Source organism: Idiotropiscis lumnitzeri, chromosome 5 (genome assembly GCF_059441095.1).
Source record: "Idiotropiscis lumnitzeri isolate Australia: NSW breed Sydney's pygmy pipehorse chromosome 5, RoL_Ilum_1.0, whole genome shotgun sequence".
Taxonomy (NCBI): domain Eukaryota; kingdom Metazoa; phylum Chordata; class Actinopteri; order Syngnathiformes; family Syngnathidae; genus Idiotropiscis; species Idiotropiscis lumnitzeri.
The window spans coordinates 27,052,526-27,066,652 of NC_142395.1; the positions used below are offsets into that span (position 1 = coordinate 27,052,526).

The window sequence follows — 14,127 nt, forward strand, 5'->3', positions numbered from 1 at the left end:
GTTTATGGGTAGTGTCATTTTCTTGGAACTTTTCACCAATTGGGTTTCTTGCTCCTCTTTCCATGTAATTCTCAATGAGTTTTTAAAGTTTTATTGCATCTCAGCCTTCATTGTGGTTGGCAAACAATATTATCCACAATCGTATTTGGGATCATATACACCGTTAATTAGCTTAGCAATCCTTTTGAATGGACGTATGTTGCTTCAAAATAGTCGGGAATAGCGCAAAGGACCCGGGCAAGTCCTGAGTTGTCCAATTTAGCTTCCAAATGGTACCTTGCCAGAACTTAGTCAGCAGTCTGCAAGCGTTGTTTGGGTGCCCAAACTGCCTCCACCCTGTTGTAAGCCCCCTGCAGGCAGACACGTTGTACTGCAGTTTTGGCAAGCCCGCACCAGCAGATTTAATAAAAGCGTCGGGAGGTTAAGCTGTTAATTAGCTACCTTCGGTGAATGGCAACAGCTTGCTGACAATTTGCGTTTTTATTTATTTATTTATTTTTCATTTTCATTTTTATTTCGGGGGTTGACACAATTTCCTGTCTGTTGTGCTGTCAACGTGTTGGCTTACAAAAAGCAAGGCCCCGGCTCATTAAGAAGTGGCGAAATGTGTTTATCTGGATCCGATTCCGAGTGCACATTACGCATGTATGGCCATGCCTATCCAAATGTTCCTAATGAGCGAGACCCTGGACGGCGTCGTGAGGCTCCTGTGGGCATAGGCTCAGGCTCGTTATCACCTCACAAGGGGCATTGATCTCATCACCGCGTGCATGCTTATCCCCTTCCTGGTCTCTCAAAGACACCGACTTGCACATGAATTATGGGGACACATTGATCATGTGATTGAGAGCCGTCTTTCTGAACTCAGGGTCAAGGCCAATGCCAGTTTTGTGCGTGTATTACTCAGCTCTTTGCCAAAGCATATATGGACTCTTCATTTACGATAAATAGCATCGCTGATTGGGGGGGAAAATAGCCAAATATGGTTAATTTCATATATTTGTATTATGTATATATTTATATATATTATCATCGACTTGTTTCAAGTGTTGAAAATTAACTTGAGAACAATTGTATCGTTCCTCTTAAACAGTCTTGCCGTATTCACGGAGCTCGTGCAGTTCCATCATGATTGAAACGCTGAATGTATTCTGGACTACAAGGGGTGAAAATAATTAAGTAACATTTGAGTAAGCCTGTTCTGTTCCAAATGCATCGTGGAAAAGCTTCGCTGCTGAAGTAACTGGCCGTGGCGGTACATTTGTGTTTAAATTCATTTCTACCTCTTAAAATGCTGAGTCAGCTCATTATTTTATTTATTTTTATCACGCATGGCTCTCAGACCTTTGAAAAAAGTGTTTGGAAATCTGACAACTGTTCTAACCACTTTTTATCAATTTTAATGCATGTTTTGTTTAGTTTTTGTAGCTTAATAAATAAGCACTTGAGAAAGATTTTAGGTGATGTGTTCATGTTTGCGTGCAACAGCGGTGAAAAAAAATAGCGGTTGTGTTTGGCAACTCAAGGAAGATGTCGTTTTTGATTTCCTGAAACAGTGATTTGCAAGTGGGAGGACGGTGCCGTATAGCTCATATATGCGATAGATGTCCTATACCAGGTGTGGGCAAACTACGGCCCGGGCGCCACATGCGGCCCGTTAAACGTTTTAATCCGGCCCGCCGAACTTGAAAAAAATTAAATGAATAAACCTTATGCTTTTGTTCACATTCATTTCAAATTAAATTAATTAATTTATTTTTTTTTCTCCGATGAGGTGAGGCTACCAAAACACTCCATCCATCTGCTCCTGGTCCGACCCCTCTGTCAAATTTTAGAACCCATTGTGGCCCGCCAATCAAAATGTTTGCCCACCCCTGTCCTACACAAATGTATTAAACGACACACACACACTCGCACAAACACACAAAAGCATAAACAATCAGCATAGGCCAAATTACTGCCGCCATTGATTGCCTTCCTTCTGCAATTATGTTCCCATTGTTTACTTTCCACCATCTTACTCATTCGAACAGAATTCAATCATTATTGTTTTATTTAACGTAACGTAACGAAGAGTGGTGGCTGTTTTGTCTTGGAGTGTCTTTCACCCCCCCCCCCCCCCTGCCCGCCATCCTCCATTACGACTTTCTTTCATGGCTTTGCGTTAAGGCATCCTCTCTAAGGACACCTGAAGACATCCATCTTCAGCTCTCTGCCCACAGGTCCATTTTGTTTCTCTCCTTCCTCCCCGAGATAAATATACAGCTTGTTTTTATTCGCTGCTCGTGATGGATCATGTCGAAGCAAGTAGAGGAAGCACTTTTTTGAAAGAGGACCAGTATATGGTGGAGGGATGACATGCATTAAAGGAAGAGTGAGAATGAGATACAGGAGGCTTTCTGTTGCCACTTGAGTCGTGGAATACTCCATAAGCTATCTTTTGAGGCATGTTGCAGCTTGCGAGGCCTAATTCAAAGCAGCCACCACACTTGGAAGCCAGCGGGGCCTCTGCGGTTGGGAGCTGTTGTTCGAGCTGCTGGCAGAGCCGAGATCTCGGGCCAAGCTCTGCTCTGCTTTGCTTCGCGAAATAACCTGCTTTCATTCCAGGGGAATCCCAGAGTCACATTCAGTATGCGAATGTAGTCCCCCCCGCGCCACAGCCGTATTTTCACCCTCGAGCTTTTTTCTCTCCTGACATTCATCGTCGTCATTAAAATAGATAAATAATCCTGATTTAGAACCCTTGACAAGTTGGCAAGAGTTGTACAAACACTTTCTCTGATGTTTTTCCGACTTTTGAATGTAACAGGAAGCTACAAAATACACCCCACAGACGTGTTTGTCCGACAATGACACTTAAACTGCTTTTTTTTTTTTTTTTTCATTCCTTTGGGCAGATTTTATCCTTTCGGCGTGAAATCAGTTTTCTACATGAATAAACTGTGACTATTACGGGTTGAATTTTAATAAAGAGATCTTTGGACATCCATGTGTCCGAATCCTAACCTGTGTCGCGATGCAAAAAAGAAAACTTTGTGGGTTTTTTTTTTAGGTTTTTTTGTTTGTTTTTTCAGGGCAATTGCAAAGCAGAGCCGCCCTGGCGCTCAAACAGGGGGAGGTTTGGCAGCTCCCTTCGAATTGATAGCTATTTAGCTCCCAGATAGCCGTCTGTTTTAATGCATTAATTTTGTATTAACAGCACTGCCAAATGTAATGGTGGAAATTAGGGTATGAACTTAATGGCTTGTGGTTTTGTGTGTGTGCACAAGTCTGTCTGTGCATGTGTGTTTATACATTGTTGTGCTTTTTTTTTTGTCTATACTTTTATTTGTGTCTGCGTGCGCGTGCTGTATTATAAAGCTCCATTGGGAGCCATTCTCCGGAATTACCGTCTCTCCGTCTCCCATCCACCCTTCCAGTAATACCCACCTCCATCTTGCGTGAGTCCGACTCTCTCAGCAACCACACAGTTTTGTGTTAAAGGTGCACTTTTACTTGTGCGTTTAAGTGGATGGAAATGTAGATGTTTGCCGTGCTCTTGGTGGGTGGTGAAACTGATACAGGCGTGCGGTGCCCACTCAAAGGGCAAAGGTGCACTGTGGAGTTCTGAGCGAGAGGATGGGGTGGTGCCCACACCGCCCCGTCCCTATCTCTCTTTACCTGAAAAAGGCATTGAGCAACTGCCTCAGCCTCCACACCGAGAGAGAGAGAGAAGGTGCTCTACAGAGAGAGCTTTGATATGCCATCATGGACTTTTGAAACTTTTGAAAAAAAAAAAAGAATACACTCCAGTATAAATGGAAGTGTGTGTGTATATATATATATATATATATATATATATATGGATTGTTTTATAGCAAACCCTGCAAATATTTGGTAGAATATACCGATTAATTGACAGATTAATTAAGAAAATATATATTTTTGTCATTTAACGCTTACATGCGGACGGACTTTTTTTCAGTATTTGTTTAACTTTGAAACTGAGAAAATTCTTTTTTTTTTTTTTTTTTTTTTTCTCAGAATGAATGTTTGAACGTCCTTCTCATTCTTATGTTGTAGTGTGTAAATCGATAAACAGTATCGTTCCAAATAGTAGTATGGATAAAATCCTGTCAATAGTCGTCTGTAAGAACAAAGTCCAAATGATGAATGATGATGATTTAAACATACAGTCCACACGAGTACTTGTGTTGAATGCATTTGAGGCGGTCACACACTTATTGAATCCATGCCCCTGACATGGCAAAGCCAGACCCCCCCCCCCCGCTGCATTGGGCTCCTCAGCACCACTTCTTCTGCTGGGGCCTTCATGGGGTGATTAGAAAGCCCAGAGCCATGCCGAACAACTTAACATGCCTTTTTCATTAAGCTGGTGAATTCCTGCACTCCAGTTGGAGGTGATTTATCAACGAGTGGCTTCATTGCAGATTCATAGGAAACAGACACAGTTCTGTCTGTCTTGCGCATTATATTAGTGTGCACATGTGAAATTCTAGCGGAGGTTGGGCAAACTTATTTTTTCTGTTTGTCAACTTTTTCCTGAGAAATACCATCTCTGAGCAGATGTTAATATGAGGTTTATTTTATCATGTTGCCCTAGTGGTGTTAGTCGATATGTGACCCAACCCAACCGATCATCATCCCGGTTGAGCCCCAGACTCAGAGTTGCCCCCAGCTGCCCGGGGTCATGGCAAGAGCAGAGGTGGCGCAAGGGCGGCTTTACAGGTAGAAGCGTTTGATGTTAGAGACGCAGCTACGGGCGCTGGAATGAGCCACTCTTTGCTCTGTTGAGGCCACGGTCCTGGCCAGTCAGTCCACGAGTGAATTATGGCTGATGCCGGAGCAGGCGGTCTCGGGTTTACTCCTATATAAACCCCAGGCTTTTTATGGGAAACTATAAAACTCCCAGCATTTTTCCCCCTACCTCCTGAGACTAGCTTTGAAGTTTTTAGTCAGGTGCTGTCCTTTTTTTTTTTTTTCCTCCAACTTGACTTCACATGGATTTCTGGGGCTGTGAGTCATTTGCAGTGAGAATTTGTTTTAATTCAGAACATCTGCGAGGACTAAGAGCAGTTTGCGTTGATGGATTTGGTGTTGTCTATTACCAAATCTCTCCGCGCCTCACTTCCGATGCAATATTTGCGCACAGAGGAAAAGCGGGGGAGGGGTGGGGGGGTGTTCCTCGTAATATCTACCAACACCTATTCATGACATCATGGATAGCTTAAAATGAGGAGAGAAAAGAGAGCATGCAGAGACAGAGCCTTTTGCAATCACCTAATAACTCTATTACACCGCACTGTGGGGCTCACAAAAAAAAAAAAGGTGGAAGAAAGAGCTTTTCTTTTTTCCCTGGAAGCAGTGTCTTAATACACATTTTAGGTGTTTAACAGACGAATATGAAAGAAAAAAATAAAACAATGAAATAGAATCTCTTGCAACTCCTCACGGCAATATTACGAGATTACCGGAAAGAAACAAAGAGTGGGAGATAGCGACACAAGCCTGTCAAGGACGTTTAACATGATTGAAATTATTTTGCCCCCCTTTTCGGTTTGTAAGCAATCGGATTTGAATGGAATGTGATTAAATTGCTGACGTGTGCAGGACATCTATCTCGGTTTCTTCTCGTCTTCAGAGACTTTATATGAGGACGAGGGTGGAGATTAATGATCTTGTAGAGAGGTTCAAGCTTTCTGCAGGATGTGTGGGGGTGGGGGGGGGAGTGTTGGCAGTGCAAAGTAGACTCGGCTTTATTGCAACTTGAATCTTCACCACTCTTAATTAAACAGAAAAAAATAACGTATTTTCCCAACTATAAGCTGATACTTTTTTCCTTGATTTTTGAACCATGCGGCTAATACAACAGTGCGGCTTTTCTGTGGATTTTTCTTTCACCACTAGGGGCGCTCTATAGTTCAGAAAATACGCTCAATAAAAATCTTGATTTTTTTTTTTTTTTGCACTGTTAAAAAGCACTGTTTTAAGTAGTTTTAAGTTTTATGTACCTTTATGTGCATTCACAGTCCAAAATCGTTCCGTACATGCAGTTTTTTTTTCAACATAGAAAACGGCGTCATATAGCGTGCTGTGGCTTGTGTTGTTTTGTTTTTTTCTTGATTTTTTTTTTCAAAAAAGAGTTGCTGCAGCTTATATGCAGGTGCGTCTTATATTCCGTGAACGTATTTAATTGGTTCTACAATCTGATCACTGGCCACACCATTTCGTCCAATTGCGCAATACGGGCGCTTGATCAAAATCGCGTATCCTTTAAATCCGGAATCCGTCGTTCCACCGTATATTCCTTGTTCTCAACCCGGAACAAATGGAAAACGCCTGCTGATTGACATTGATTGGAGTCGCATCCAACGGCCAGCTGTGATGTTGAAGTGTAATATGACAGACCTGGCACGAGAGTCCACGCAGAGCGAGGGGGCTCTTCAGAAGCAGCCAGTGTGATACTTTAGGATAATGGTGAATAAGCGGCTTGCTCACGCCAGGTCCGGTCTTGCATCATTGATTGAGCAATGCAGGAGGTAATTAGACTTGAGGCTCTGGTGTGACAAGACTTTGTGGCCGTATGGCGTCACTCGGGGCGCATTTTGATACTGCTGGGTGAAGGCGGACGGCTCACGCGAGGGTTTGTGTTTAGCCACGGAGGAAGTCACGGGGGTTGACGGGTCAATACCGATGCTGATTTACTGTCCTCTGACGGTCGTCCTGTTGCGGAATGTTCCGGTCATCCTCCTGCCTCTCAAGGCCTGCGTGCCGCGCTCTATGATAAAGCTGGGATTTAACTCGCCGTGATCAATATTTAGTATCCCGAGCGTGAAACAGGCAGATGTTTGGAGTTTCCTTTTCAGAGGCGCGAGGCTTGTGTTGAGTGAAGGGGAATCAATGGGGTTTTTTTTTTTCCCGTCTGCCGGGCTGCCGAGCTCACGGCTTCTGAAGACTAGCTGATGCCATCGCTGTCCGTCTTTGCACTCGGGAGATTTGTGTGCCCCCCCCCCCCCCTCCTCAGGCCTCTCCTGTCCTGTTAGCCTGCTGATACAGACACTCAATGCAGACAAAGTGCGCAGTCCAAACAGTTGTTCTGAAGTGGAAGAGGTCTGGATGTTAAACAACAGGACTGTGATTGGGAATTGATTTGTTCATTTGCCAGCTGTGTGAGCAAAAGTGTCGTCCACAAGAACCACTTTCTCACTTTTTCTCTCCTCTCTCTCTCTCTCTCTCTCCGTTTCCTCCCACAGCACCTGCAGCAGCACGAAAACGCGGTGGAGGGTAATGCCTGCTACTACCACTGCGTGCTGTGCAACTACTCGACCAAGGCCAAGCTCAACCTGATCCAGCATGTGCGCTCCATGAAGCACCAGCGCAGCGAGAGCCTCAGGAAGCTGCAGCGCTTGCAGAAAGGCCTGCCCGAGGACGACGAAGACCTCAGCTCCATCTTTACCATTCGCAAATGCCCCTCTTCGGATACAGGTTAGACACCTTCTCGTCTTTGTTTTGCGGGCAAAATGTTTGGGTCAACTGCCCGTTAAACCGGAAGGAACGGGATGTGAATGAAAATATCCAGTTGGTTGTCCTTTTGGAGTTGTGTCTTCCACTCTTGTGGGAAGACTTTCTAGCAGATGCCGGAGCGTCTACGTCAGTTTTTGATGAGGTTCGATAATACAGATGTTGGACTTGAGAGCTTTGAGAGGCGGGCTTGCGATGTTTGCTCGAGTTCACCTCAGAGGTGTTTGATGGGGTGTGAGTCAGGGATCGCAGGTTCTTCCGCACCAATCAAGTCCAAGCATGCCTTTGTGGGCCTTGCATTTTGCACTTGGAACAGGAAAAGGGGCCTTCGCCAAATGGTTCCATTCAAGTTGGAGGCATACGTTTATTTAAAGTGTGTCTGTGAGATGAAAAATGGAAACTTTTGTCTATAAAGTGTACGTGCGCTAAAGTCACCGTATTTTGCGACAATAATATACTAATTTGGGCTGAACTTTGAAAAAAAAAAATGCAGACGTTTTCTATATGATAATGCAGTACAGGTTAAATTATTCAAAGTGAAGCGAAATCACTTATGTTGGAGCGGTTCCCTCAAATCAGAACTTGGATCTAATTAAAGTAAAGTAAACTGAAAATAAATTTGAATGATTAAAAGAGTTGCCAAGTGACAAATGATGCGTTGATACGCATGTTGCTCAGTGCGATGAAACCAAACGATGCTCAACTGCTCCTGGTCTGTCAAATTTTAGAACCCATTGTGGCCCGCCAATCAAAAAGTTTGCCCACTTCTGCTTTAAAGCCTTCGGTGGCTAAAATGTATCCAGTCAGGTCGTCATGGGGCTTTTTTCCACGCCGTGACAATGAGGCGCTCTAAGCAGCCGTGTCAGCGAAAACCTGTTGTCCACATGCTGGCTGTAACGTAGGACTTCTTTAAAAAAGATAAAATGAAAATAAAACTTGCTCCTCTACTTCTCTCCATAATGTGCACGCACTTGCAGCTGACAACGAGGCACTCGGGAGGCGTTCGTTAATTTTTCCCTCCTCCCTCTTCCACTTTTCTCTGCGTGGTTTGAGCACTCACAGCCAACTACGAGGCACTCTTTGGGGTGTAGGCATAGCAGGCTAGCTAAGGTTGCTAATGAGCTGGATAACCGCAACTATGGGAAAGGGGGAATTACAAAGTGTGTCAAGTGGCACCACTAGTGCTGGGGAAATGAAGCTTCACATTTGCTTCATGAACCAGCTGCTGTATTTTTAAGTCCTCCAGATGGCACTGTCGGTTGAAATAAAGGGTTTAAAAAATGGCATTCAGTGCAATGTCGAACCGAGAGTGCCATCTACAGGAGTCCCAAAAATACTACGACTGATTCATGAAGCTCATGTGAAGCTTCATTTACCCATCACTCATTTCCACGAATGAGTACTACCTAGTTGTCAGTCTTTGCACAATTATTCCGTAATTATCAATGAGAAGCAAATCCCTGAGATCACATGACAGGGTCTTTAAGACACAAGAACGTCGGCCAGATTGCAAAGTCCAGAGGCAGCTGCCGCAAGGAGAAGGCCATCAGGAGACAAAACACACTCGCAAGGCTAAAACAAAGTGCCCGGACTGCTCATTTATTATCGACTGATTAGGATGAGCGAAGTGTGGTCAATTAACACGCTTTCTTAGCACAGATTTGGTTTTCTAATCACTTTAACTCGGGTGCCCTCACAAAGGGGCTCTTTTGTGTGTCCCCGGCAAGAGGGAGCCATTACATCCCTCGCACACATACTCACTGTCTGCGTTACGGAAAAGAAAAAAAAGGGCAGACTGTGAAGACGCTTTGTTCCACGGAGGCAGGGATAATGAAGCCAGCGGCCGGGAAATTGCGCAAAAGGCAGTCACAGATCTGAAGCAAATCATTAGAGAACATATTTAGCTGAGCAATTAGGGACAATTAAGCTTTCTGCTCACTGCACTCCAAATATGTTAATGACTACAGTAGAGTGGACAAGCGAACATGCAACGGCAAGAGGAAAGGCTATTTAGGTTAAAAGGCTTGGGAATTTACTTTTCCTCTCTTGTGCAGATGAGAGTGGAGGCACGGTTTGTACTTAGATGTTTTTTTTTTTTCTTCTTTTTGGCGGATGTGCTTATCAATCCGTTTTTTGTTGTCTTCTTATTCATGTTTGATGTGCTTGTTGGCCATTTTAACCTCTTTGAGGGATGAAAGCCTAAGGTTAGAGCTAATGGGCCCCTTCGCTGTGGCTGTGCGCGCATTGTGTTGCACTCACGTACGCACAACTGCCTGCGGGTCTCTTCTGTCGAGTCACTCCAGTTGTGGTCCCACAGTAGTGCTTCTGTGAGGACATGCCGTGAAAACTACAATAATTGCCTTCCTTACCGATCGAGCGGCGAAAGCACATGCTCTAAAACTGCAGCTGTTGAGTTTGTCATTTGAGATTGTCGTTTGTTATTTGATAACACACAAATGTATTTTCCGGACTATATGGCACACCTGTATATAAGCCGCAGCAAATATTTTTTGGGGGAAAAAAATAACCCCCCCCCCAAAAAAAATATATATATACATATATATATATATATGTATATATATGTATATATTTAGAGAGAGAGAGAAAAAAATAGAGATTTATTTAACGTAATTCTGAACTATAGAGCGCCCCTACCGTTGAAAGAAAAATCCACAGAAATTAAAACAGTGCCTGTTAACACGGCAACAACTTTGCTAATTAAAACAGAACAGACCTAAGAGAAAAAAAAATTTATTTAGTGTATTTTCTGAACTGTAGAGCGCCCCTACTGGTGAAAGAAAAATCCACAGAAAAGCTGCACAGTTGTATTAGCCGCTTGGTTTAAAATCTAGGGAAAAAATAGCGGCCGGAAAATATGGTTGTTTTTTTTTTTGTTTTTTTTTTAATCTCGCACACAACAAATACAACATATAATTAATAAAAAAAAAACTAATACAAAAACAAAATTAAAACAGAGCATTTTCTAAAAAAAATAAAAATTAACACGCTAATTTAATCTAGCTGAATTTGTGCGGTATTAAATTTATCCGGTGACTCAAAAATGGGTTGAAAATGTCGCAATGCAGTCTCTGAAGTACATATAAAATTTCCAAGTAGCTAAAACTAATGTTGTCTTAAAATTACACCATCCCAATGTTCCATTGTACGTGACCTTTTCACCGGCCAATTGGCTTTCCACCAAAAGGGAGTTTCTCCACCGTGGGGACTTGCGTGTCATTTTAGTGTGCCTTGAAGGTTTGGAGTGTGTTTAACTATGTTCTGATGATCTAACCCACCCACAGCAAGGCCTCCTTCACCAAATAACCTCGGCAGTGGTCTGTACTTTTGATGAAAAACTGATGTCTCTGGCTCCATGCTTATTAATAGGCCGGCCTCATAAATGGACTTTTGTGACAGATTCTACCGCAATGTCTACAGAAAGAGCAGCACAACTATAGCCGCGTTGTTTTCTCTTCATTGGCAAGATGAGGATTTATGTTGCAATCGCCGCAGCAAAGCACATTGTAAGGCTCGACTGTAGCGAAAACCGAGTTTGTCTAAATGTCCGTCGCTGTAAACTTTCATTCCACTTGGCAAGTGCCCGCAGCGTAATATCTCCTATAAACTGCCCCCAGACCCGCTCGAAGCGCCATTCACGGCCGAACCTTTTTATTCCCTCTTAGTGTAATATTTAATTTCCTCTCCATTAGTACTTGTGCGACACATGGCTCTCTTTTGTGGTGGAAGCATGCTTGCTAAGTGATGGAACATTGCCTGGCTTGTTAAAACAAAGTTGCCCCTGGAATTGTGGGTCACCTACACAGTCATTCCGTGGCCTGCTGCTGCTGTTTTGTGAGTCTGTGAGCGCTTTGGGTGTGAGTTGCTGTTTGCGTTCCCCTCCCCAAAAACGCCCAACATTACACAATGGAGTAAGAGAACGGTCAATTATATGCGGTCGTCAACCGATACCTTCCGATGACATTTCCATGAGTAATCGACTGAAATGAGATGGGCCCCTGTGCAGCCTTGTGTGTGTTTTACATCCAGCCACTTTGCATATTAATGCTCCCAATGAGCGTGCAGGAAATGCCGGCTCCGGGGATTTAGTGCCACATATTCCCTCCGTGGTGGATGTCTGAGGAGAGCAAATACAGCAGAAATGAGCTTCTCTCCAATTAGACTTACACGAGAATAAAGGCTTACATTGTTTTAACTCTTACTCATACTGACAATGTGCTGCTGAGGCAAGTTGCTCGCTGGCCCCGCCTCCATTTGTCTTCTTTAACCCTTTATCTCGGGGGTGAAACAAAGGAGGCCTCAGTGGGAGCCCAGCCACACAGCTGCCCTTTGTGCACAGACGCCTGACGAAAAGACACTTTTTTTCTGCTACACTTACTGCACACACTGGACCAGAATCGGCCCATTAGCGGAAATGCACTAAGTCTGCATTTAATTAGGAACGCTCCAATACTGACACGTTTCAAAAGTTCACCTTTTTTCCTGTATTTTTGTATAATGGCCATTTGCGGGGTTTTAATTGTGCTGAATCGTTCCTAATAGTTTGTAAATTCGCACTGGATACAACATTTGGCACACGTGACGTATCAGGTCTAGAACGGAGAGAGTTCTTTCTATTTGTGGTAATTATTTAGAGTAGCTATGCAAAAGAGCTCAAATCATTTAATTAGGGCTGTCAAAGTGAAAGCATTAATTATGGAGATTAATTTAAATTCTATAAGGCACTAAAAATAGTTAACTCAGTTGTATTTAGTTCGTGGAGCAGCTGACCTCTGCTCACTGTGCAGTCCAAGTTAGAGGAGTGTTACTGTGGCAAAGACGGACTTTTAGATTTTACTTAAAAAATTTGCTCTGTGTCTCATTGGAGGAATCCAAAACTTTTCGAAAATCAATAAAAGCTATTAGAACAGTCTGAGTAGAAATATACTTTTATATTTTTTTTAAATCCAAGATTTTACGCAAGTAAATATCAGTTCCAAGCTTTGTAACAAAAAAAAAAACATTGTCATTGAAAAACACGATTAATCGCGATTAATCACGATCAATTCTGTAAATTCTTGCAATTAATTATTTTTAAAAAATTCAGCACTTGACAGAACAAATTTTAATACTTTTTGATGTATTATTATTATTTTTTTTAAATTCAGATAACATTTCAGGAAGCTAAAATATGTTTCATTGATGACATTCAGCATGTGAACGTGTATTTGCATACGTGCATGTATGTCAAAGCGCAAAAGATGGAGAACAAACATGGCTGACAGTTGGATTAGCTCCTGCTGTAAATCTTCCACAGTCACAGATGGCAGGCTCTTGATCTCTGGGCTGTGACGGCTTGGCTCTCAGCACGGGAGGAAATCCCTGCCTCTGTGAGTCGAGGAGGCCAGGGAGGAGAAGGTTGGAGCTTGGCTCCACGGACGACCACAAGTCATTGTTAGCCGAGTGTGTAGACACGAGAGCCTGGGGTGTTCGAGGGCAAAGACTGGTTAGGAGAGGGCTTATTAGTCGGCGACCCTGCAGTTGTTTCATCCACCACACCACCGGAGCTTGTAAGTGGAGTCTAAACCTCCAGTTTAGATCAGTGTTACTTTTAATGACCAGTTTGAGAAACTGGCCAGTGGAGCCATGTGCATTATTAAATGGAAATGAGACGAAAGGATGCATACAAATGACTGCATAATAGCGCGATCCAAAATGAGATCCATTACTTGTTTCACTAAAAGGGGTGCACTTCCAGGGACACACACCTAATAGCGAGGCCTGTCCTGACAACAGATGCATTTCTCTTCCCACCCCTCCCCCCCCTTTTGTCTCATGCATAATTCTTGAGACATCCAAAAAAGCTGCAAAATAGGCTATGACAAAGAATCGGTTCGCTAATGAAGGAAATGCCGGGACGTCGCATGCTTTCAGAAGGATCTGTTAACTAGTGATGGGAAAATGAAGCTTCAAATTTGCTTCATGAACCGGTTGTTGTATTTTGGAGTCCTGTAGATGGCACGGTTGGGTTAAATAAACGCTTTAAAGCCTTCGGTGGCTAAAATGTATCCAGTCAGGTCGTCGTGGGGCTTTTCCACACCGTGACAATGAGGCGCTCTAAGCAGCCCTGTCAGCGAAAACCTTTTGTCCAAAAGCTGGCTGTGAATAAAATTGAAATAAAACTTGCTACTCTACTGCTCTCCATAATGTGCACTCACTCACAGCTGACAACGAGGCGCTCGAAAGACGTTCTTAAATTTTCCCCTCCTCCCTATTCCACCTTACTCTGCGTGGTTTCAGCACTCACAGCCAACTACGAGGCACTCTAAAGCGGCTATGCCAACGGACTGTCCGAGGGGAAGATGCATTTTTTGAGGCGTTGGCATCGCTGGCTAGCTAAGGTTGCTAATGAGCTGGTATAACCGCGACTGTGGGAAAGGGGGCGTTCCAAAGTGCTACAATGATCCTGTTGGTTTAAATAAAGGTTTTAAAAAATGGTGTGCTTTCAGCGCGAGTGCCATCTAGAGGAGTCCAAAAATACTACAACTGGTTCATGAAGCACATTTGAAGCTTCATTTACCCAACACTACTGTTAACAAACATGTCATT

General features: G+C 43.4%; 1 protein-coding gene across 3 annotated transcripts in view; it reads left to right on the plus strand.

The window, feature by feature from the left end:
- zfhx3b (zinc finger homeobox 3b) overlaps nt 1-14,127 on the plus strand; it is a 151,624-nt gene that overhangs the window by 78,230 nt on the left and 59,267 nt on the right. For all 3 annotated transcript variants that reach the window (XM_088295762.1, XM_088295763.1, XM_088295764.1), the window contains exon 5: nt 7,254-7,485. In XM_088295762.1, coding sequence (XP_088151888.1) covers nt 7,254-7,485 — 232 coding nt within the window. The remainder of the gene's footprint in view (nt 1-7,253; nt 7,486-14,127) is intronic.